This window comes from Colias croceus, chromosome 15, assembly GCF_905220415.1.
Source record: "Colias croceus chromosome 15, ilColCroc2.1".
NCBI classification, from domain to species: Eukaryota; Metazoa; Arthropoda; class Insecta; order Lepidoptera; family Pieridae; genus Colias; species Colias croceus.
Window position 1 is genome coordinate 6,209,773 of NC_059551.1, and position 24,252 is coordinate 6,234,024.

General features: G+C 37.2%; 1 protein-coding gene across 1 annotated transcript; it reads right to left on the reverse strand.

The window, feature by feature from the left end:
- Nucleotides 1-1,890: 1,890 nt before the first annotated feature.
- LOC123697892 (succinate dehydrogenase [ubiquinone] flavoprotein subunit, mitochondrial) lies at nucleotides 1,891-20,236 on the reverse strand. Its single transcript, XM_045644459.1, has 13 exons — nucleotides 20,086-20,236; nucleotides 19,493-19,754; nucleotides 18,987-19,060; nucleotides 18,528-18,703; nucleotides 17,584-17,736; nucleotides 16,157-16,314; nucleotides 13,984-14,148; nucleotides 12,531-12,730; nucleotides 8,848-9,045; nucleotides 8,291-8,435; nucleotides 6,652-6,887; nucleotides 5,625-5,790; nucleotides 1,891-2,439 (listed from the first exon to the last, which is right to left on the reverse strand). The coding sequence occupies exons 1-12, from the start codon at nucleotides 20,131-20,133 to the stop codon at nucleotides 5,635-5,637; spliced, it is 1,971 nt and encodes a 656-aa protein (XP_045500415.1). The 5' UTR covers nucleotides 20,134-20,236; the 3' UTR covers nucleotides 1,891-2,439; nucleotides 5,625-5,634.
- Between the last annotated feature and the right edge of the window lie 4,016 nt (nucleotides 20,237-24,252).

The following is a 24,252-nucleotide window of genomic DNA, read 5'->3' on the forward strand; positions in this document are numbered from 1 at the left end:
ATATTTTCGAAGATATTACAGATTTAAAAATTGCGGGACGTAGCGTTTGCGGCGGTACCGGCCGCGGCCGGCCGCCCGGCTATACATATATTTTATACCCGTGCGAAGCCGGAGCGGGCCGCTATGTTTTTATATACAACGCGAACGTTCACAGTTTTTCTGTAGTGTATTTAGTATCAGCATTGCACCCGTGCGAAGCCGGGGCGGGTCGCTAGTTATATATATGTACCAAAAATCCTTCCTCGAGAACTCCTCTATCCATGGATGAAAACAGCATGTGATGATATTTGCAATTAATAAATGTTTTAAAATCAACTAGAGCACAAAACATTTTTATACCATAATAATAAGTATGTGTGGATTACTCTGTGAAATTAATATTAAAAATCGCCACCATCATGTCTGTTTTTCTCTCCCGGAGACATTCTATCCGTCTCATTCGTATGTAGGTTCTTACTTCTTGTACGTAACGTATACGAAAGAGATGGATGTACCCATACCTACAATAAGTTCGTTTGTTGCTACTCGGCATTCGAGTGAATCCGATCATAGGACACAGATTAGATATTACTAATATTATATAATATAATGTTCGGAGTATATTTGTTCTGTGGATATTATTAGTGTCCGCTAGAAGTGATACCTGACTAATATATAGTTATCTGTGGTGATACCTAGTGTTCTGTGAGCTATCCGATCCGTGCCGAGTGAAATGAATCCCAGATTAAGTGAATATTAAATATTAGCATACGAGAGTTCGTCGGATTACTAATACGTGAATCCATAGAATATTACTAATCTCCTAACTAATACCAATATATTAGTTACAACACTACTCGGAATTGTACCATAATGCATCTATCAGATTTTTACGTGGTGACGTTCGTTGCGTCCTCGTTGTTATAACTTGCTCAACATGGTTTCTTTTTTTTTTAAACACGCATAGTTTCACCTGTATGTAACCCACTTAAAATGAACAAATTTAATTCAAACTATGCACTTATTAAAGCGATTTTTTTAACTTTATTTATTAGGTCTCAGTTGAGCGCCGTAGGTTATATAGGGAATGATCCCATGTTAAATCACGCTGGTCTTTTAAGGTTAGGAGACGTCGCATACGTCTAGTCAATTTCATATCATAGACGTCTCTCGTCGTCGTCGATGAACTATTTCGCTTCTCTGACAGTTTTATAATTTGGAAAAGTGGTGAATGGTGATGTTATTATTGTGTAATTATATTAGGCTGGTTGCAGAGCTTGACCGACAGTCGCGCTTGTCATATGTATGGAAATTCATAAAACCTTTCATAGCTAGACCGACCATACGCACGCGTATTGTCATGCGCATTAGTGTCATAGTCATACAATTGTTGATGCGTATCGTCAGGACCGACGGTACGCACTGACGGTCGGTCAAGCTCTGCAACCAGCCTTAATATTTCAACTATTGCACGGTCGCGTCGGCTAGAGTCGCCTTCTAAATTGAAGTTGAAAACTTCACCTACTGGTTAACCTCTTCTAACATTACTATGAACTTACATGAAATGAGTACATAGTAACGTACTTCTTACATTTTACACCCAATAGCTATTACAAACATTTGTTCATCGTTACATAAAACATTCATAAATATAAATTTATAAAAAATAGAAAAATTCAATCACGAGGCGGGACTCGAACCCGCATCCTTTCGCGCCATTCCGGGGCGGATGCCTGACCAACTCAGCCACTCGTGACCCGCCAGAGCAATCGAATTTATTCTATTCTTTCAGTTTTTATGTGTCAAACATTCATATCATTTACATAACCTCACCATATTCTATGAAATACGGTAAATAACAATAGAGCTAAATAGAGGTAATGGGGTAAATAGTAAATAAAAGCACAACAATTCCTTACATAAAACATTTAATAATCATTTTTTACTTAAGTTTCTATAACGTGTATTGTATTTTACCTCAATTTAATTAGGCATATTATGTCGCACAAACATTGTATTGCATTTATAATATATTTCTAATAAAATTCACAAATCACGACAGAAAGTGTACATTATTTGTGATAGAAATAGTGACCTAAGTTGAGGTAGTCTAAAAGTTGAAGTGAAACAACAATTTTAGTAATTTAAGAAGTACTGCGGTGCTGCTGATTATGTCACAATTTTTTTACAAAAAAAAAGTGTATAAAATTAAATGCTGTATATAAAACAAACTGTATATTAATATAAATAGTGGTTCACAACACAATAAAGTATTTCTTTAATATGATTTCATAAAATTACATTGTATTTGTTAGAAAAATTTTGAAGAATAATACTATACATTGACGAAAAAATAATAAATTACATAATAAATAATGGCTTAAGATGAACCGATTACTTTGAGTCGAGATGCACGTCGAAAAAATACTGCTTTACTTCAGTCAGCACTCAAGTTGTTATCTAGAAACAATAAAAGAAACCAATGTAACAATCGTACAATAAGAAATAAGTATAGATAACCATTGAGATATACATATGGAGACGACACCGCCTACATCACTTATGTTCCGCTCAACATACGCCATATGGCGTAACTGCACGCTCATTTTTTATTTGTTTTAAAGTGAAACGCATCAAATAAGCCTTCGTGTGTGTTACGATATTGCACAAATAATACGGAAAAGTGCAAAGGAATAACTTTCATCGGTAAGTACCCAACTAGATAATAATTTTTAAAACTTAGTTAGAGCAAAAAAATGGCGCACAGATTTTGTTCGTGGTGTCTCCTCCATACGTAGTATTATTATCTCAATGTATATAACATATTGTTACTTCCCACTAATATATTTATAGAAATACACATTTTCATGGTATGTATATACATACTTAAAAATAAGTCTCTTAATTAATTTATACATCAACACCACGCCCACATGAGATATAATTTCGAACGAGTCATAGTGCGCTTCAGAGCGCTAACCTATCGCCGGCGCTATGACGCCGAATCGTGTGGTACTACGGGGTAATATAACGTCAAACGGAGCGGCAACGATCTGACGCTCACTAAGTAAAGCATGATGCTCGCTACACCATGTCGCGACGATACATATTGGTGTCATTTTAGCGCTCTGAAACTAAAGTCCGGTCACGGACCTATTTACCTACTGACAGTGGTCACAAACATTTTTGAATAAGGTGCAGTTTACATGAAATTGGAGGAGAAAATGTTTTTTACTAACTTATTAAATAAATGTCCTTTATTCATTTACAATACTTATTAGTTACATTTTAATTTTTTCAATAACCACAATATATTATACCATACATTTTGTCGTGACTCAAGGTCAATAAAAAAACCACATGCAATTAAGAACAAACATTACGCTCTCGGGTTATAAAAAAAAGTTATTAAAAGTTTACAATCCTTAAGAGTTCATACGCACTATGCGGGTAGCCGTCCGGCTGACCGCAAGCACAATTATGTACGTAATATTCATTTCTATGCGCACTGCGATGCGGCTACCCGCAGACCGCTCCGGTTGCTCGGAGAGCTGCGGCCCGAGTGACGGCCAACCGGACGGTTGCTATACAGTCTGCGGCTGCCCGCCATTGAGTGAGTGTGTGCACGTGGTTGCAAAATGCTTGCTCTCATCTCGTGTTTGCAAATAAGGATGCACCCAGTAATTCTTTCTTTGTTATTCTTCTTTACGTAACGTGTGTAAATGTAGTAAATAGCTGTAACTTCTTCCATTTCCATCTTTGAAATGGATCGACATGACCGCAAATCGCAACGGTTCTTCAACCGCACTATGCGTGTAGCCGCATTGCGGCCGTCCGGCTGGCCGCATTCGCAACCGCATCCTGCGGTCAGCCGGACGGCTACCAGCAAAGCGGCTACCCGCATAGTGCGTATGAACCCTAAGGACGGCGGTCATTGCATCTGTGCGAGCAAGACACATTATATTTACGCGGGAGTGACAGTGACAGGAAATAACGAAATTCTTCCTAGTTCGCGTCCGGACTTATAGCAACAACAACAAGTGAAAGATCGTGTCGCATCCAGTGCAGTGCCGCATGTCACACAGAGCACAGAGCACACAGCACACAGCACGTACCTGCCGCGCACTAGTAGGTGCGCACGGCGGGCGGCACGGTCTTGCACTCGGCCTGGTCGAGCGTCTCGTCGATGACGGGCCGGTAGCTGAGCGTGGTGCGGTGCAGTGCCGCATGTCACACAGAGCACAGAGCACACAGCACACAGCACGTACCTGCCGCGCACTAGTAGGTGCGCACGGCGGGCGGCACGGTCTTGCACTCGGCCTGGTCGAGCGTCTCGTCGATGACGGGCCGGTAGCTGAGCGTGGTGCGGTGCAGTGCCGCATGTCACACAGAGCACAGAGCACACAGCACACAGCACGTACCTGCCGCGCACTAGTAGGTGCGCACGGCGGGCGGCACGGTCTTGCACTCGGCCTGGTCGAGCGTCTCGTCGATGACGGGCCGGTAGCTGAGCGTGGTGCGGTGCAGTGCCGCATGTCACACAGAGCACAGAGCACACAGCACACAGCACGTACCTGCCGCGCACTAGTAGGTGCGCACGGCGGGCGGCACGGTCTTGCACTCGGCCTGGTCGAGCGTCTCGTCGATGACGGGCCGGTAGCTGAGCGTGGTGCGGTGCAGTGCCGCATGTCACACAGAGCACAGAGCACACAGCACACAGCACGTACCTGCCGCGCACTAGTAGGTGCGCACGGCGGGCGGCACGGTCTTGCACTCGGCCTGGTCGAGCGTCTCGTCGATGACGGGCCGGTAGCTGAGCGTGGTGCGGTGCAGTGCCGCATGTCACACAGAGCACAGAGCACACAGCACACAGCACGTACCTGCCGCGCACTAGTAGGTGCGCACGGCGGGCGGCACGGTCTTGCACTCGGCCTGGTCGAGCGTCTCGTCGATGACGGGCCGGTAGCTGAGCGTGGTGCGGTGCAGTGCCGCATGTCACACAGAGCACAGAGCACACAGCACACAGCACGTACCTGCCGCGCACTAGTAGGTGCGCACGGCGGGCGGCACGGTCTTGCACTCGGCCTGGTCGAGCGTCTCGTCGATGACGGGCCGGTAGCTGAGCGTGGTGCGGTGCAGTGCCGCATGTCACACAGAGCACAGAGCACACAGCACACAGCACGTACCTGCCGCGCACTAGTAGGTGCGCACGGCGGGCGGCACGGTCTTGCACTCGGCCTGGTCGAGCGTCTCGTCGATGACGGGCCGGTAGCTGAGCGTGGTGCGGTGCAGTGCCGCATGTCACACAGAGCACAGAGCACACAGCACACAGCACGTACCTGCCGCGCACTAGTAGGTGCGCACGGCGGGCGGCACGGTCTTGCACTCGGCCTGGTCGAGCGTCTCGTCGATGACGGGCCGGTAGCTGAGCGTGGTGCGGTGCAGTGCCGCATGTCACACAGAGCACAGAGCACACAGCACACAGCACGTACCTGCCGCGCACTAGTAGGTGCGCACGGCGGGCGGCACGGTCTTGCACTCGGCCTGGTCGAGCGTCTCGTCGATGACGGGCCGGTAGCTGAGCGTGGTGCGGTGCAGTGCCGCATGTCACACAGAGCACAGAGCACACAGCACACAGCACGTACCTGCCGCGCACTAGTAGGTGCGCACGGCGGGCGGCACGGTCTTGCACTCGGCCTGGTCGAGCGTCTCGTCGATGACGGGCCGGTAGCTGAGCGTGGTGCGGCCCGTGCGCGCGTCCGTCTCCGCCAGTGTGTGCTTGCGCCAGTGCTGCTCGAACGGCAGCTTCGTCTGGAAACGACCACATTGTGTTTATGAGGAGATAATTGTGCAAAAGTATAAAAAGTAAATATTGCAAAAAATGATTGAGAAGTAGATAATGTGTAAGCGCCAAGCGGGGTTCCCCGCTAATAACGCGACTGTGAGTGTTAGTGTAGTACAAGTGTAAACGCGACTATTAGTTTTAGTGTGAGTGCAAATGTAAACGCAATTGTTAGTGTTAGCGTGAGTGCAAATGTAAACGCAATTGTTAGTGTTAGCGTGAGTACAAGTGTAAACGCGACTTTTAGTGTTAGTGAGAGTGCAAATGTAAACGCAATTGTTAGTGTTAGCGTGAGTACAAGTGTAAACGCGACTGTTAGTGTTAGTGTGAGTGCAAATGTAAACGCAATTGTTAGTGTTAGCGTGAGTACAAGTGTAAACGCGACTGTTAGTGTTAGTGAGAGTGCAAATGTAAACGCAATTGTTAGTGTTAGCGTGAGTGCAAATGTAAACGCAATTGTTAGTGTTAGCGTGAGTACAAGTGTAAACGCGACTGTTAGTGTTAGCGTGAGCACAAGTGTAAACGCGACTGTTAGTGTTAGTGAGAGTGCAAATGTAAACGCAATTGTTAGTGTTAGCGTGAGTGCAAATGTAAACGCAATTGTAAGTGTTAGCGTGAGTGCAAATGTAAACACGACTGTTAGTACATATTAGTGTGGCCACGATGTGCATGGAAGTATAGTTGTGATCTAAGCATAAACGGGACTATTAATTTAAGTGATAGCGTGAATACAAATGTTAGTGTACCGATTCATATGACTATTTATGTGTTAGTGTGAGTACGAACGTGAACTTTAGTATGAGTGTATTAGTGTTAGTGTCAGTACAAACCTGTCCTTCCAACGGCTTGGTGTAGTCGTACTCATCGCGTCTCGTCTTGAAGTCCTCCCGGGCGTGTGCCCCACGGGACTCCTCCCTCGCTAGGGCTCCCTCCACGATCTGCACCGAGTTGATGAGCAGGTTCTGCAGCTCCAGGGTCTCCACCAGGTCGCTGTTCCAGATCAGCGAACGGTCAGCGACCTTCACGTCGTTTAACTGCTTATAGATGTCGTGGATCTGGCGCTTGCCTGAGGGTGGAATGGAATGTTTTAATTTTAATTTGCTTGTGGTGCATGATGTTTGATGTTGCAGAAAATTGACCGTATTTTCTTTTGCTGCACACCGACTGTTATATGTTTTTTTTATTATATGTTTTCACGGTAAATATATTGTATGATTCTTTATCAATTGACAAAAATAGGTAGGTAGAAGGAATATTGCAAAACAGACAATGCAAGTATCTTTATTGCATGACATATCATAAATATCAAAAAGTCTAAAAATGCTATATTTCTAATGTATATTAGAAAAAAAATGTTAATCAAATAATTTGTATGTTTATTAAGAGTAGAAACAGTATAACGATATTTATAAAACCATTCTCCTCCTCGTGACTTTAAATATTGTATTGCTAATAACCGAGTGCATAAGAATAGAAACATGTGACATTAACACTCACAAAAAATTGTGCAACAGTATGTAAATATGTAGTAGTCTTATTTACAAATATATTGGACGCATACCTCTCGAAACATGCCAAAAGTAAAAATTGGCAACTATTCATCTGACAACATGTGATTATTATAGAGGTAGTAATTAGTATTAATTGCTTTTGCACATGACATATTTTCCCTATTTTACGATTATTATTTACGTTTCTTCGAAACAACACAAGAGTTTAAAATATGATCCTAACCTTGATAATAGAAGGAGGAAAACATGTGTGGTTCCCAACGTATATGTTAAAACCGCATATGCTCGAAGACAAAAGGCTAAACAATCTTCTTGCCTATATAACTTAATAAATAAAGCATTAAATATATATCCAAAAACAGCGAAGGAGTGTAAATTACAACTCATTAAGTGGTTAAAATATAAAAATTATGAGGATATAGAGGAATTATTAAAATTAAATTAAATATTTTTTTAAATAAAGCAACATATATAATATATACTTACACATTACACACACACACACGCACACACACACACATACACAAAGATACACACCTGTTCTGTTCCATAAAGTATATCTGAATAGTTTTTACATACCCATTTATCTTTATATCACTTTTTACTTTATTAAGGAAATGTTATTCGTGTAACAATAAATGGTAATGTACTCTAGGAAGAGCGAGATATTCTACCACAAGCTTATAAATGCTTAAAAGGATGTCTCAATGACTGATATAATTGTAAACATATTTGTTAACGAATAAATATTTTTGATTTGATTTTGATTTTGATTTTCTTTTTTGAAGTGAAATTTCTTTAGGCGCGTTGAGAGTAAAATTTCAAGGTCACGTCATGGCAATACCGTCACATCATGGAGTAAGGCGACGATTTTGATATCTATGAATCATGCCAAAGAAGTTTCACTTCTGACACGTGTGCTCAGCACACACGCTCTATTTTGTAGTTAATATTTTACCTTCTTCAAGTGTGTTCTTTTGCCTGAACACAGCGGCGTTGGTTTGCATGTTCTTCTGCATGCGCAGACGCAACGACGCCGTGGAGACCGAGCCATTCGCGTGTCTGATGGTGTCCAAGTTACCGATACTGTCTTGGCCGGTGCTCTGAAATATCATCAATATTATGAAAAATAACAATAAAATGTTTGGGCGCTGATAAATAAGATAAGTGGAATTTCTCGGAAGCTTACTGTCGTCACTACTGATTAGACATTTTATCATTTTTTTATTGTATTTGTTATTAATCTTATTTACAGTTATCATTATTAATAGGATTATATAATGTTATTATTAATACTAGGTTCCTTTAAAAAATCACATAATATATCAGTCAAACGCACACCCAAATAACGACCCTATAAAAACTATAAAATCACTCAAACACACATTAAATTGCCATCTTATAAAATCATCAAGTTACAAAATAAAGGTATTACCACTACATCCATCAACGCACACCCAAATCACCCCCATACAAAAACCATAAAGTTAAATATAAAGGCATGGCCACACTAACATCCTTGAGCGGCTCCTGGCTATCGCCCGGGCGGCTGGTGTCGGCCACAGTGAGCGCGCACGCCCGCCCGAACACCACGATGTCGAGCAGCGAGTTCGCGCCGAGCCTGTTCGCGCCGTGCACCGAGGCGCAGGACGCTTCGCCCGCGGCTAGGAGACCGGGCACGATGCGGTCCACGCCGTCGCGGTGGGTGATCACCTTTATGGGAAATAAAATATTATTGACGTAATAAATACAGCTTATTAAATGAAATGAAATAAATTTATTTGTCCATTTTATGTTTTACAATAAATGTACGACAGTGGGTCTGAGTTGCGCTTCTTGGTTATATACATCTAATATACAGGGTTACTTGTAAAACACCAGCAACCTCGCAGGACAAGAAAGGTAACATCATAAGTAACAACATTTGTTCTACGACTTTTGATAATTTGTTAGATTTTATTTTCATACAAAAATAAATATTAATTTAATTTTCCGTTTGAATATTATAAACTCTACGCGCATCCCAAAAATTACGTAAACAAGAAGCGATGGAGAGGGGAAAGGGGGCGTCGCATCGTCCTTTCGACAATGAATAGAACATAGACTTACAAATGATAGGAGAGTACAATAAAGGCTTAAAAAATCATTTAAAAATAATTTGTTGCGTTATGCCAAAAGTCGTAGAACAAATGTTGTTACTTAAGATGTTAGCTATCTTGTCCTGCGAGGTTGCTGGTGTTTTACAAGTAACCCTGTATAAAAATCAATGCCACTTTTCGTTGTAATTCCATAACTCGAGAACGGCTGAACCGATTTCGATAATTCTTTTTTTATTATATTCCTTGAAGTACGAGGATGGTTCTTATGTAGAGAAAACGTTAATATGTACCACGGGCGAAGCCAGGGCGGACCGCTAGTATATTATGGACAGTAGAAAGTTAACAAGTAAAGGTAAATAATCTAATGTAAGTGCTGATTTACACAGGGTCAGTAGAAAAGTCAGTCGTGGCGCCGAAATTCGGCGCCGCGACTGACTTTAACTATTTACATAGACTTCAAGCCTCTGTACTGACTTCAAATCTGTTTACACAGGGTTTTTTTTCGGTTCAGCACTGATTTGCCTCGAATTTGTAGTCAGTTACTGACCCTGTGTAAATCAGCACTTATGGAAGTTTATACAATTAATAAAAATAAAAGAAAAACACAATGTACACTATTTTGCGGTTTGCAGCACGCGTGTTCGTGATAGAGTGATTCGTGATATGGCAATTAACTTTTTATATATTATTATGTATATAAATCAAATTTATAAATTTTCACAATTTAGATAAGTCTTGTGTTGATGATTTTGGTTATTAAAAATATTACTCAACGTTTTAATACAGTTAAGTATGTAAAACTATAGCATCGATTTGGGCGAGAAACGCTGTGCACTGAGGTGCAGGACGCATCGCCCGCCGCGAACAGGCCGGGCACGCGACAGTGCACGTTGTAGTGGATGATCACCTTTATGGGAAATTATTGATGATGTAAAATATATCCTACTTCTATTTTTTTTTTAATATAGTTGAAGATTTTGTTACTAAAATATTATTCTACGTAATAATTTAGTAACGTAAAACTACTAAAATAAATGCAGCAGTACAGCATAAATGAGGAGGGAAAACGCCGTGCATTAAGGTTGTGTAGGAATAGTTTTCATAGTTGTCGCAATTTTGTAACACCTGTACAAGTAATTTTTATCGCTGAAAATGCGATTTGGCCTGTATTTACAGCAGTGTTAAGAGACTTGTAAAATAAATATATCATATCACAACGTTGAGATAAACTGCGCATACAGATTTTGATCGGCGAAGCGCCGTGCACTGGCGCACGTACCTATCTACACCGTTGTAACTTGTAATGAGGATCACCTTGTAAGAAACATCAACAAATGATATTTTTTTTAATGCATATACAGTTTATTCACTTTCAATAATAATTTTTGATAAACATAATTTTTGATCTCCAAAATATAGATAATAGAACATTAATTGAATTTTCCAATAAAATTTTGACAATTATATTATTATGTTGGGCTTAGTATGAATAGATTAATAAACATAGTGATGTAGAGCTCCTAAAATTTACTATTACCATATTATTGAAAATAACATCTTTGTCCTATAACTGTCCTTACACCTAGATAAGATTAACTTTCTATGACAACAATGATATATAGGACATTTTAAGATAAACTTTTGCTCTTTATCTCACATATTGAATCACAAATTTAATTCGTATTATAAATTCGACTAATATCTTATCTTTATCGTCTGTACTTTTTCTAGAATTAAATGTAAAATAATAGTTATACATTTTTGCCATGACAGAAAAAAAAGAAAAATAAACATATTCTCTAATATGGACATCTGGGTCGCATTGCATACGAACGAGGTTCTAAAGAGAAGATAACACAAAGACCAGACACAATTTATCTTTGTATTCGCCAAAACAATGCAAATAGAAACTATTGTTTACGTTTTTAACGTGAACAAGCGTTTATTGTTCTTTCATTTAGTATTATTGAGAAGCTAACCTTAAGATACTCTCATGTGGTAATAAATAAATATATAAATATCTTTTAAATAATAGCATCTTGTACGTTTTGTATTGTCCCTCACATTTTGTCCGTTATTTTAACTACAGCAACAATGCAATAATAATGCGCTTTGACTGGCCGGTTGGCTTGGTTGGTAGTGGCCCTGCCTTCCAAGCCAGAGGTCGTGGGTTCGATCCCCACCCGGAGCAAATATTTGTGTGATGAACATAGATGTTTGCTCTGTGTCTGGGTGTTAATTATCTATATAAGTATTTTTTTTTAATTATATACGCATCAAGCGAAAGCTTAGTATGAGATCAGATCGTGCCGTGTGTGAAAATTGTCCCGAAATATGTATTACAAAAAAAAAACTATCTATCGTGTGTCGCTCGTGTGTGTGTGTGTCGCTTTCATAGTACTAGTAGTAGAACTAGTTACTAATTAGTAATTACGAACAAAGCTACAGGTACCTACTTTATTTTAACGCTGAATGATATACAATACAAATACCAACGAATATAGATGGATCATGGAAATAGTTAATTTACATTAGTTTTTCGACGAACATTTGCTGTTTAAAAGTAAATTCAACTTCGAATTATTATAGTACACAGTATTCAAAAATTCTTTAGTGTATCTAGTGAATTGATAACGCTACATTTACACATTCATGAAACTTTAGGCTACTGCGTAAAACAACCGAAAAATGACCTTCAGTTTATTTAAATACACCTTCTCTAGGACGCGATGTTTCTTGTCAATTGCGCCGTATTGCGCAAGAGGAAAATAAGCTTGAGATAAAAATGTTTTTGGTAAATAAACATAATACCACAGATTATAACATCATACGACGTGACGTCGTTGTCGACGTCACCATCGATGACGTCCTAAGCTAAAATTTGAAGTGAAGTTTTGAAAATATCCCTATGATCCAGATACTAGAGGTATATTGATTGATTAAAAAAATTAAAAACCTGTCAACAAAAGCATATACATTATACATGTGTATTTTTTTATAAATCACACCAAACGATGAAATTTTGGTCTGCTTTGCGTGTGCAAAAAAGCCCATTTACCTAAAAAAAGAAAGAAAAAATCTTTTTTTTTTTTTACAAACCTCTCCTCTCCAATTGGTCGGAGTGCCGCCCATGTTGTAGTGCACGGTTGGCAGCACCGGGATCGGTTCCTTGGTGACGTCAACACCGGCGAAGATCATGGCCGTCTCCGAGATACCGGGCAGACGTTGTTGCAAGTGTTCCGGGGGCAAGTGGTGGAGTTGCAAGTGCACGTGGTCCTTTTCGGGACCGCAACCGCGACCTGATAGATTTTTTGTAATTAACTCAGCCCCCGGAATCACAGACACAATAGAAAAACGATTGGGTCGTGGCCCGATCGGGCCGCTCGGGGCTCAATGGGTTAGCGGGTTTTAAACGCGATTTTTCATCATATAGTACTATACCGCTCGCTACAGCTACAAAGCTTCCCGCATAGCTAGTCCTATAAAGAACAATATTATAGAACGCGATCTAGCTATGCGGGGTGTTTTTTTATGCTTTCTAAATATTTAATATTTATGAGATACATCGATTTATGAATAAATTTGAAAATTAAAATCATCAAAAAGCTTTCGGAGATTGAGAAATGCTCTGTAAAAGGTATTCTTATTAAATACATTAGACAGATATTTGATATGCATATTTACTGCCAAAAACAAACAATTCCTCCCTCATGAACCTAATAAAAAAATAGAGTACTTTTATATTTTTATTATATGGTAATTTTAATACACGAAATCAGATTTATTATTGCGAAAGTAATTTGATCAATACCTTTCATTAAAATATCAATATTTAAACAAAAGTGATAAATGAAATATCTCATAGCGACCGTCTAATAAGGTTATCGCCAGTGAAATCCAACACCGTGGCCTGCCTCGTGTCAGAGGTTACAAATCACATGACAAATACCGATTTTATTACCAAAAACTTGATTTAAATGCTAATATTTAGATGAAAGGTCACTAACATTATGCGTAGGTATAATTTTTTACAAAAGACAAAAGAGATAGTAATTAGTAGGTATAACTATAAAATATTATTTAGACAATACTGATAATATAATAAAAGGATTTATGAAAGATCTTGAAGTATAGACAAATATTTTTATAATGATAAAACTGATAGAGATTATAATTTAAAAATGCTTGCTATAGTCTACCTGCTTGAATATAGACTTTATGTTTGTCTTAGTTTCGTTGTTTATACTAAATTTTTTGTTAATATGCCAATTACCTACTTAATTTTTAAAGTTCACTGTATTGTATTGTTGAGTATATTTTTTTTCCAAAAAAGGATTTTGAATACGCTTAAATTAGCTTCAGCTGTAAGTTTGTTTGTTACCAGGTCCTCTAAACTCGATTTCGACCCATTTAAACGGACAGATTTAATTTAAACTTGTTACACTTATCAAACATTGGTCATAATACAAAAACTACAAAAGTTCAAGCGTGTTTTTTTAAACTATGTTATTATTTATTTATGAAAAAAATATCCTACAAAATTCTTCCTTACCTTCCAAAATCTCGAGGGTCATGGCTCTGCACACAACGTCCCTGCCGGCCAGGTCCTTGGCGACAGGAGCATATCGCTCCATGAACCTTTCACCCTTGGAGTTCACCAGGAAACCACCTTCTCCACGACAACCTTCGGTCATCAGGCAACCCGCGCCGTATATACCTAAAGAATATAAAATATATTATACATATGGATGAATAAGTAAATGAATAAAATATGTATTGTTTTAATTTTTATTTATTGTAGGGGATCCTGGTTCCCAAACTAAGTATCAGTATAAATATACCACCTATGGCGGTTACATAGTTTATACATAGGTAGAGGCTAAGGTGAAAAACTAATTACGTCAACTAATAATACAATTTCAGTGTGTTTAGAGTCTAGACACACTGAAACTGTAGTATGTCTGGACTCTAGACATAACCGTGTTTGTCTAAAACTTTTCAGACAAAGTGATAGTAATACTGTTTGGTCTATGGAGCTAATGCATAATACGATTAAAAATAATTCATCAATCATTGATCCTGTTTATCTAAAGAGCGATTATATCATATTATGATCTCAATGTCACTTTTGTTTGAATATACCACTTTATTATGGCATGACTATGTACACAAATGATTCATTGAATTACATGCAAGCGTTTACTTAGCGTCTTTTTTTCTGACATTTTTATTTCATAAAAAGCAACACCATTTACTTGAATATAGTCCATGGCATTATTAATTATTAAATGTGTATATGCAAAGGATAAATATAAAAAAATAATAATAATAATTTTTTCTTTGGATAACTATCCAAAGATAGAAAATCAGCTGATTTGATTCATCAATCTTATGACGTCAATGTTGTTTGTTGTTTTAGGAATCTTACGTTGTTAATATACAGTCGTATATGGGTAACACGTAACATTATTACATTAACGTTATTAAAGATAAATAAATTTCCATAGGATACTCAGTAGACTAAACTCAATTAGTTGCTTAGTAAACATAATTGATAGAATAACTTTCTAACGCTTACAATGAAACCATTTTGCGTCATTACTGCTAATTAACAGTGACGCAAAAATGAACATTAAACTATACACAAATCACAAATTGGTAAAAAGATAACTCGAAAGATTAAAGGTGATTAAACGAATGAGTTTATTGATTATTATTAAATATTTTTCAACTTCACATCACATATTTGTTGCTTTTCAATTTGTAAATCAAGAACGTTATATTATTATTATCAAGAAAGGAGGAGATGTAATCATTGTTCGCAAGAGAAATCCTAAACAACAAACCTTGAAATTTTTGTGTATAAACAGGAAAGATTATAAGTTCTTAAGTTTTAATTCTGATAAGTGATAACCATACATAATAGAGCGATGCATAGGGGTGTTGAATTTTTATTAATCAAATAAAGTACAGTTTGTCAAAGTAAATAAATATTTTTCCCAAGTTTTCCAAATCAATTTTTACGTAATGTTCTTTACATAAGTACATTTTGCATATACATATTTATATTAGGACTTTCAAGAAGAGCTCTTCTTTCGAGTCTTAGTTAGTTAGTAGTTTTAGTTGACTAAAATTAATTTAATCATTTTTTTTCCTTAAGCAAAATGAGAGTCGTATTTGAGACATACGACATACTATACAAATAAATGTGTCTCTTAGATATATTATCTTATCTTATCATAAATATATGATCTATGTGTCTGCATCTTCATTGTGATATATAAAAAATGTGGAATTTTTCACAGATTATACCTGCGTAATTTTTTGTTTGTGTACCTTTTCTTGTACTATCGTTTTCACTAAATACATCTATCGAATATTCACTAACCAGGAGCATAGAAGTGCACAAACTATATGTTTTCGGTCCACTCAAATCATACTTACGTAATTTCCCTATTGATATCGTTGTTTTTTTTTTTTTCCAATAATGTCTCAATATCTATCGAACCCTGAAGACAGTAGATCTCAAAAATCAACATTATACTATCGTATATGTTTCTGTACCCAAATGGTACACGTGTCAGAAGTGACACTTCTTTGACAAGATTCAATGATACATAATCTTCGCCTTACTCCATGACGAGACGGTATTGCCATGTCGCGACTTTGAAATTTTGCTCTCAACGCGCCTAAAAAAGTTTAACTTCAAAAACACTAATACTAACCAGAGGGATGGAACTGCACAAACTCCATATCCTCGTTCTGGAGACCAGCTCTCGCGGCCATAGCTGTACCGTCACCGGTGCAAGTATGCGCAGACGTGCAGCTGAAGTAGGAACGGCCTGTACCTCCTGTGGCCAATATGGTGTTCTTCGCTTGGAACCTGCAGGACGATATTGTTTATATATATAAAACTCAAAGGTGACTGATATAGTGATCTATCAACGCACAGCCCAAACTACTGGACGTTTCGGGCTGAAATTTGGCATGCAGGTAGATGTCATAACGTCGTCCCTTAAGAAAGGATTTTAGAAAATTCATCCCCTAAAGGGGTAAAATAGGGGATGAAAACTTATACCATGAAAATTTATCTTTTCCACGCAAGCGAAGCTGCGGGCAACAGCTAGTTATTTATATATTTAATCTTTATTTAAATAGGAAATTCTTCAAATAGAATTTCATAAATGTATGTCACCTGTAAATTTATAAAATTCTATCTGAGGGAGTCCTATTAAAATGTAGATTTTGTTGTGTTAACTATTCGTTATTAGAGTAGGAAATCATTTCGGATTCAGAATCACTGCTTTGATTTACAGATTTGCAGATAATAAATAAATATATACAGTTTCTTTTTTCCTTTTCATTATAATAATGACAAGATATATAGCGTTCCACAAAGAGATCATGCCAATAGTTTTCTGAATCCCTACTAATAATATTATAAATGCGAAAGTAACTCTGTCTGTCTGTTACGCTTTCCCGCTTAAACCTCTCAACCGATTTCGATGAAATTTGGCACAGACAATCTTTGGGCCCTGAGAAAGAACATAGGCTACCTTTTATTGCAAAATATGTACCACGGGCGAAGCCGGGGCGGACCGCTAGTTACTAATATGTTAAAAATTTCATTTGCATGTACATAAATAACTAAATATTTACCTATATTGTGTATTTTTTTATCATTTGCAGTATTCATTCAGTATTCACATCTGTCTGTCTGTTCGCAATTAAATAAATAAATAAATAAATAAATATTATAGGACATTATTACACAAATCGACCTAGTCCCACAGTAAGCTCAATTAAGGCTTGTGTTGTGGGTACTAGGCGACGATAAATATAATATTTAATAAATACATATAAATAGATAATAACACCCAGACCCAAGAACAAATAATTGAGTTCATCACACAAATATTTGCCCTGACCGGGGATCGAACCCGGGACCGTCGGCTCAGTAGGCAGTTACTTTACCACTGCGCCAACCGCGTCGTCGCAATTCACTCAAAAAAGGACTGTACTGATTGTGATTTTGTCATTCTAATGTCAATAATGATTTTCAAAGACGTTTAAAATGAAGTAGTTGTTAATTTTAGACAATGCTTGCAAAACCATGTTTGTTTTTGTTAGTAAAATATAAATAATTAATTACCTATGTAGGGTTCCATCTTCGAGGTTTAAGGCGATGCATCCTTTGCACACTCCATCCTCCATGAGAAGGTCCAAGGCAAAGTATTCAATAAAATATTCACAGTCATATCGTAGAGATTGGCCGTACAATGTGTGGAGAAGGGAATGACCAGTTCTTAAAAAAGAAAAAAAATATGTCAGTTTTAATGCATTCAATATGTGTCCCTATCGTAATAATATTATGAGTTTGCTGTCCTTTGTCAAAAAATAAAAACAGTTGATTGGAACAATTTGCAATTTGGTACATAGATAGATAAATAGCATATGCTGCTACAATGCAACTCGAGTAGCAGGCTCCAGATACACAAAAATATATAATATAAATATTTATTTTTATAGTGTGTGAGTAATAAATAAACTGCTAAAATTTATATTATTCTAAAGAAATATTATCTGTATAAATCAAAGTTAGATTCAATTTTTAATCTTGAAAGAATGCACATACATAATTCTTGATTTTATGTCTTTAATCTTTGTAATAAACCTGTCATTGACAACGACATTCAGATAGACAGACGGACAATATCAGTAATTCAGTAATGTAATCATATAATCTATGCATATCAGTCATCACAGTTATCACAACATAATATATTATGGGAGATTCCTTTAATTGTGATAAGATAACACAAGAAATCTGTTATGTAATAAGTCTGCAAATTTAAGCTTTAAAGCTATTTACTTGTATTTATTATCATTATATAATATTATTGCTATTGCATGTTGAATTTCATATAAGTATTATTTGTATGCTAGTAGCACAACACTTTTATGCTTTAAAATTCAAGATAAAGATGATGTTATATTATAATTTTTGAAGAATACCTTTGTGAACAAGACATTTAAATAAACAATGCAAAAATGTATCTTTTATATGTTATTTTTAATGTTTAAAATATTATATACCTGTCAGCTACAGCACAGCATCTATGGGCTTGTCCACCCTTGCCGAACTTAAGGGACTGACCACCAAAAGCTCTCTGGTAGATCTTGCCTTCAGGTGTCCTGGAGAACGGCATACCATAGTTGTCCAATTCAATTACAGCATGAGGCGCTTCCTTGGTCATGTAGTGGATAGCATCCTGTAAGAAATTATCTCATTTGTAGTTTTATTGCCTTTAATTTAAAGAACTTATTCATTGTATGTTGAATATTATGTACTTGTTTGAATTATGTATGGAACATTAACATTATCTTTAACAATTTGGCTGATAAGGCTTCACCATTCACAAATACATATTATAACAATTTGCAGCAAGTATCAACTTTAATTGCATATTAATGATCTCTCTATAGAAATTAAACTTATGAGTTCTTTATTGATTTTCTTTGTTGTGATATGTGATAAATAAATTGTTTACAAACCTGATCTCCAAGCCAATCGGAACCTTTGACTGTATCATACATATGGTATAGCCAGGTATCATCTTCCATGTTGCCTGAAAAGAACAAATTTTTATTACATTAACTACTACATGTAAAATAGGCGAACAGCATCTATATGCGAAAACATTCCTGTATTATTATATTACATCAACAACTAAAACTGCAAATAAACCTGGGGATGATAACATAAATAAAATCAGTGATTTGTACTAGGTTTGCGATCCTGCAGGAGTCTAATTACGTAATGATCGTCGCCACTCTGACGCCGGCGGCATAATCGTATGAGCGTTAATTGTGTCAAAAACAACAAAAATTGAACAATTTGCTCAACAACAATTCTCATAATTCATAGTTATCATGGTCTTGTATATAATATATATACTATATTTTCAGAGAGAACATGAATATCTCATTAATATTATCCATATGGTTATTATTGAGACATTATAATGAGACATACATTTACATATTTGCTTATACCATACCTAAAGCAGCATTTATTCCACCCTGAGCAGCAACTGTGTGTGATCTTGTAGGGAAAAGTTTGGTGACTACAGCTGTTTTGAAGCCCTCCTGGACCAAACCAAAAGCAGCCCGAAGACCTGCACCACCAGCGCCGATGACCAGGGCGTCATGTTGGTGATCGATTACATTATACGCCTTTGTAACATTGGAATTTGATGAAGCATCTTTAAGGGGTGTAGCACCCCCTACAGATAAGTGTAGATTTCGGTAGAGATGCGTAGCCTAAAAAAAATGTTAATAGTTACTGTTTCTACTCATTTTGCTTGTATGTATTGAGTAATTTACGAATTAATGATTATAATAATTATTAGCTAACACTTTATAGAGAGCTTTCGGTCTAAGCTTCATCCACATTCCTCGGAAGTCGGAACACATCGTAACATGTTATCGTTCAGAAAAGTCCAAAATTATCGATTTTAACCAGAAGAGTTGCGACATCATTTGTAATGGCAGCCCAAAGATATGTACATTGTACATACATACTGTGGAACTTTTATTTTTATTTTTTTGTGTTACATAACAAAAAATAATATGCGTTTAAAGAATTACATACCAATGACGCTGGGCTACGCGACAGTGCTACTTTCATTAATGCACTCATGATGGAACTCTCTGTCCGCACCCAGAGTACAGTTTTATTTTATTTTATTCTAGAATATTTCGTATCGCGTTGCGTTCGCTGGCCGACTAATCAGTAATCACTATAATCTCCTCGTTTCGTAAATGAACTGCTTTCAGCTTTGCTGACTGCTGTCATTGTGACATTGTCACCTGTGCACCTGACGGCTGACCTGTCCAATCCAATTGACATTTACACAGTCCGAGTTTACACTGGTATTGATCATTGAGTTAATTTATTAACATACATCCTTCATACATCGATTTATACTGCTGTAACAAGGCTGTAAGCCTTGCTGTAAACACAGGCTGCAACGTCCTTGATTATCAAAGAGTATAATGTATATATATGTTGATTATACACACTGACCTCTATAACTATTTATACATAATGTAGATACACAGAAAATTTTATACGTAGTTTTAAATATTTTTTTAGTGAAAAAAATATTTAAAACTACGCTGCTCCAAGCTAAACTAATCACTTAATGAAATGTTTAGTTTACTTATGATCTAGTAAGAAATTTTATTTGTGCCTCGGTACTGATTTTTCGTATGCAAAATATCTTTTATAATTTCAATATTAATTATATATATACAATATCCTGATGAACAAGTATGTTGTGGATTGTATTGTAGCATCCTGTGGTAGCATCCAACGTGCATCAAGACATCACATTCGAATTTCGACATGCTCATAGAGTCTGGCCAGCCAAAGCTGAACCCAGTAAAAGTCGGCAAATTAAAAAAATTAGGACCTGGTAACATCGGCTTTAGCAGGAAAAAAGCATTTTGATACTTTTGATATTCTTAAAGGTGATCATAGTATACAGGGTGTAATCGTTAAGTGTGCACAAGCGATTATTCCGTAACTATTGCAGATACCAAAAAACTTTAAACTGATATCGAAAGTATACTTAACCTAATGAGTAAAATGGCCTTAATAAATTTTTAAAAATAAAACGAGATATATCCAAAAATGTTACATTAAACGCTCCCATACATTTTATTTCCCATACATTTTGTATTCATAGCAGATTTTTGAAGTGATGTCCTCATTGTGCAATACAATGAGGAGCTCTATTTACAGTTTCTAAATGAAATTCCCTTCAAATTTGCGAAGTAATTAAAGTAGAAAACCAAAAAAAGAAAGAAAAAGCTAAAATCTTTAAAGTTTAAAGTTTTTTGATATCTGTAATAGTTACGGAATAATTGCCGGTGCACACTTAACGATTACACCCTGTATAGGTACATTAGGTACACAACACAGCAGGATTTAAACGTTATTAAAGCAAATTATTTGAACCGTTTTCAACAAAACTGACAACTAACTACGCCGAAACCTCAGAGCAATATAGGTTGAGGCCGAAACGCCGCGCCATGATGACATTCCATAATGTGGCCGCTACAAAAAACACTGGGTTCAGCTTTGCCTGGCCAGACTCTACCCTCATTCACTACCTACCTATATTAATTGCTCCGAGGGCCATACCATAAACCATACTATAAACTAGAGATGCGCCGAATAGTGGTTTCACCGAATAACCGAATACCGAATACTATTCGGTTAGAACCTTACCGAACCGAATATTCGGCCGAATTATTCGGTTCAATGTTTTGACGTGTTTTGATGCGTAAACCGGTTCTAACGGGTCGCAAGTAGCTGCCGGCTCGGTGGCGAGCGAGCCTTACCTCACCGCCCGCCACCCGCGTATATCGCCCGCGCACTCCGTGCCGTCTCAATAGGGAATATGCATAAAATTTTAAATGGCCTAAAATATTTTTTTCTCGAATACTTATTATCGTAATATTATAATGAAAAGGATTTTTTTTTATTTACTTTTTATTTAAACCCTTAAAATAATATTCAAAAAGTGCAAAATAAGTGAGCGAAATTCAAACTGCCAGAACGCGCCACCACTGGTCGAACGAAATGTAACGATGTCATTTGACACGACATTGTATGAATCATCACTCCATACTCCATAGTAAACACAAGGTAAACACCCACTGGACGTGTCATGTGACGTCACGCAAAGCGCGCGCACAATGGCGGCGTTTGAACTGCTTACATTTTTTAAAAGATTTAAATTTCATTTTTAAAAATATCTAGAGTATTTTGAAGCCCATTAATATTTTTTTCTACGTTATAAAATAGTAAACTATTAATTTAAGACAAAAAAGAAAAACATGAATATTCCCCATTGTGTTGAAACTTGAAACTTCGCACAAATTATTAAAATTTTTAAATTGTTTAAAAATTTTATATTTTTACTTTAAGTTAGTGTTTGCAATATGAGCGGACGTAATGTCATTTTCTATTGGGACTAAAAGCATTGTCTTCAGACTTCAGGATTTAAAGTATTATAAATATTAAATACTGACAAAGGCCTTTGCCACACTAGACCGAAACTCCGTCGCCGGACTTCCGCGGCGGTCAATCCGTTCTATACGGTACCAGCCACACTGAATATTTAGTGGCAGATCATCAGTCGGCTGCCTGCGCTTATACGGTGTGGTCGAATTCGTGATGGATCCGATAGAAGTGATAGCTATATTTTATGAGGCTTTAGAAGAAGAAAGCGTAAATATTGGGTTCATCCCTTAAATACTCTTTGACTAGAAATTGGGCAATTTCATACCCTGTATATGCAACTAAGACTTAATCCAGATAAAGCATTCGAATATTATCGTATGTCCATACAATCATTGATTGACTCCCAAAGGCAAACTCTATTTTGCACTTCGATAATAAATCGTTCAGTGTCAAACATCCTGTGCGTGCGTCGTCACTGCGAGTTATCCGCTGAATGTGGCGCGATGCATACAAATACCTGTAATGCGAAGTTGCCGATCTTACGCTGACGGAAGATCGGTGCGCGGACGACCGATCAGACGCGAGCGAGAGACGGTCCGCTCCGAGCGCGGGATCGTCCGCGACGGAACGACCGATCTTCCGCGTAGTGTGCCCGTTATTTGTATTTTATATGCAATAACATGTATTGGCGTTCCGCCGCGTTCGGCGACGGAGTTTCCGTCTAGTGTGGCAAAGGCCTAAGTTCTAATAATAAACATGATTAAATTATGTTGATGTAAATTTACAAAATAAACGTTGGTTTGAAATGTAATGATCGTTTTATTTTATACAGGGTGTAATCGTTAAGTGTGCACAGGCGATTATTCCATAACTATTACATATATCAAAAAACTTTTAACTCATATTGAAAGTACTATACCTAATGAGTAAAATGACAATAATAACTTTTTAAAAATAAAACGAGAAATATCCAAAAATGTTACATGAAACGCTCCCATACATTTAGTATGAAATGTGACTATTTCAAACATTTAATATGAAAGGTTTTGCTTTGTTATTTGAATTTGTGCTATAATTATTTCGCAAATTTTAATGAAAGTTCATTTAGAGACTGTAAATAGAGCTCGATGTGGAATACAATGGTATTCCAAATCGAGGATGTTGTCTCGAACATTGTACAATGTATGGGAGCGTTTCATGTAACATTTTTGGATATTTCTCGTTTTATTTTTAAAAAATTATTATCGTCATTTTACTCATTAGGTGTAGTACTTTCAATATCAGTTTAAGGTTTTTTGATATCTGTTATAGTTACGGAATAATCGCCTGTGCACACTTAACGATTACACCCTGTATACCTTAGGTTCAAACATTCTTCATAGGATTTCTTTGACTTGTGTATAGTATGACATAAATCATTCATAATATGAAGTTATTTATTTAGTTCTATAGCCAAGAAAGTAGAAATACTCATACCGAATATATTCGGCACCTAAACCGAATAATTCGGCCGAATACGAATAGTGAAAAGGATGCCGAATATGCCGAATACCGAATATGTATTCGGTATTCGGCGCATCCCTACTATAAACCATACCTTATACCAAAAAAAAAAAAAATCATAACTGACAATGCCAAGCTTAGAGTATATAATATTACAATAGTATAGAGCGAGTGTATTGCACAAATTGCTTATTGCGCATCGTAGGCAGATGAGCTATAGATACTATATAGATGTGTGTGTGACAAATAGGGATGGGTAGGTATCAATTGCGTGTTGAACTG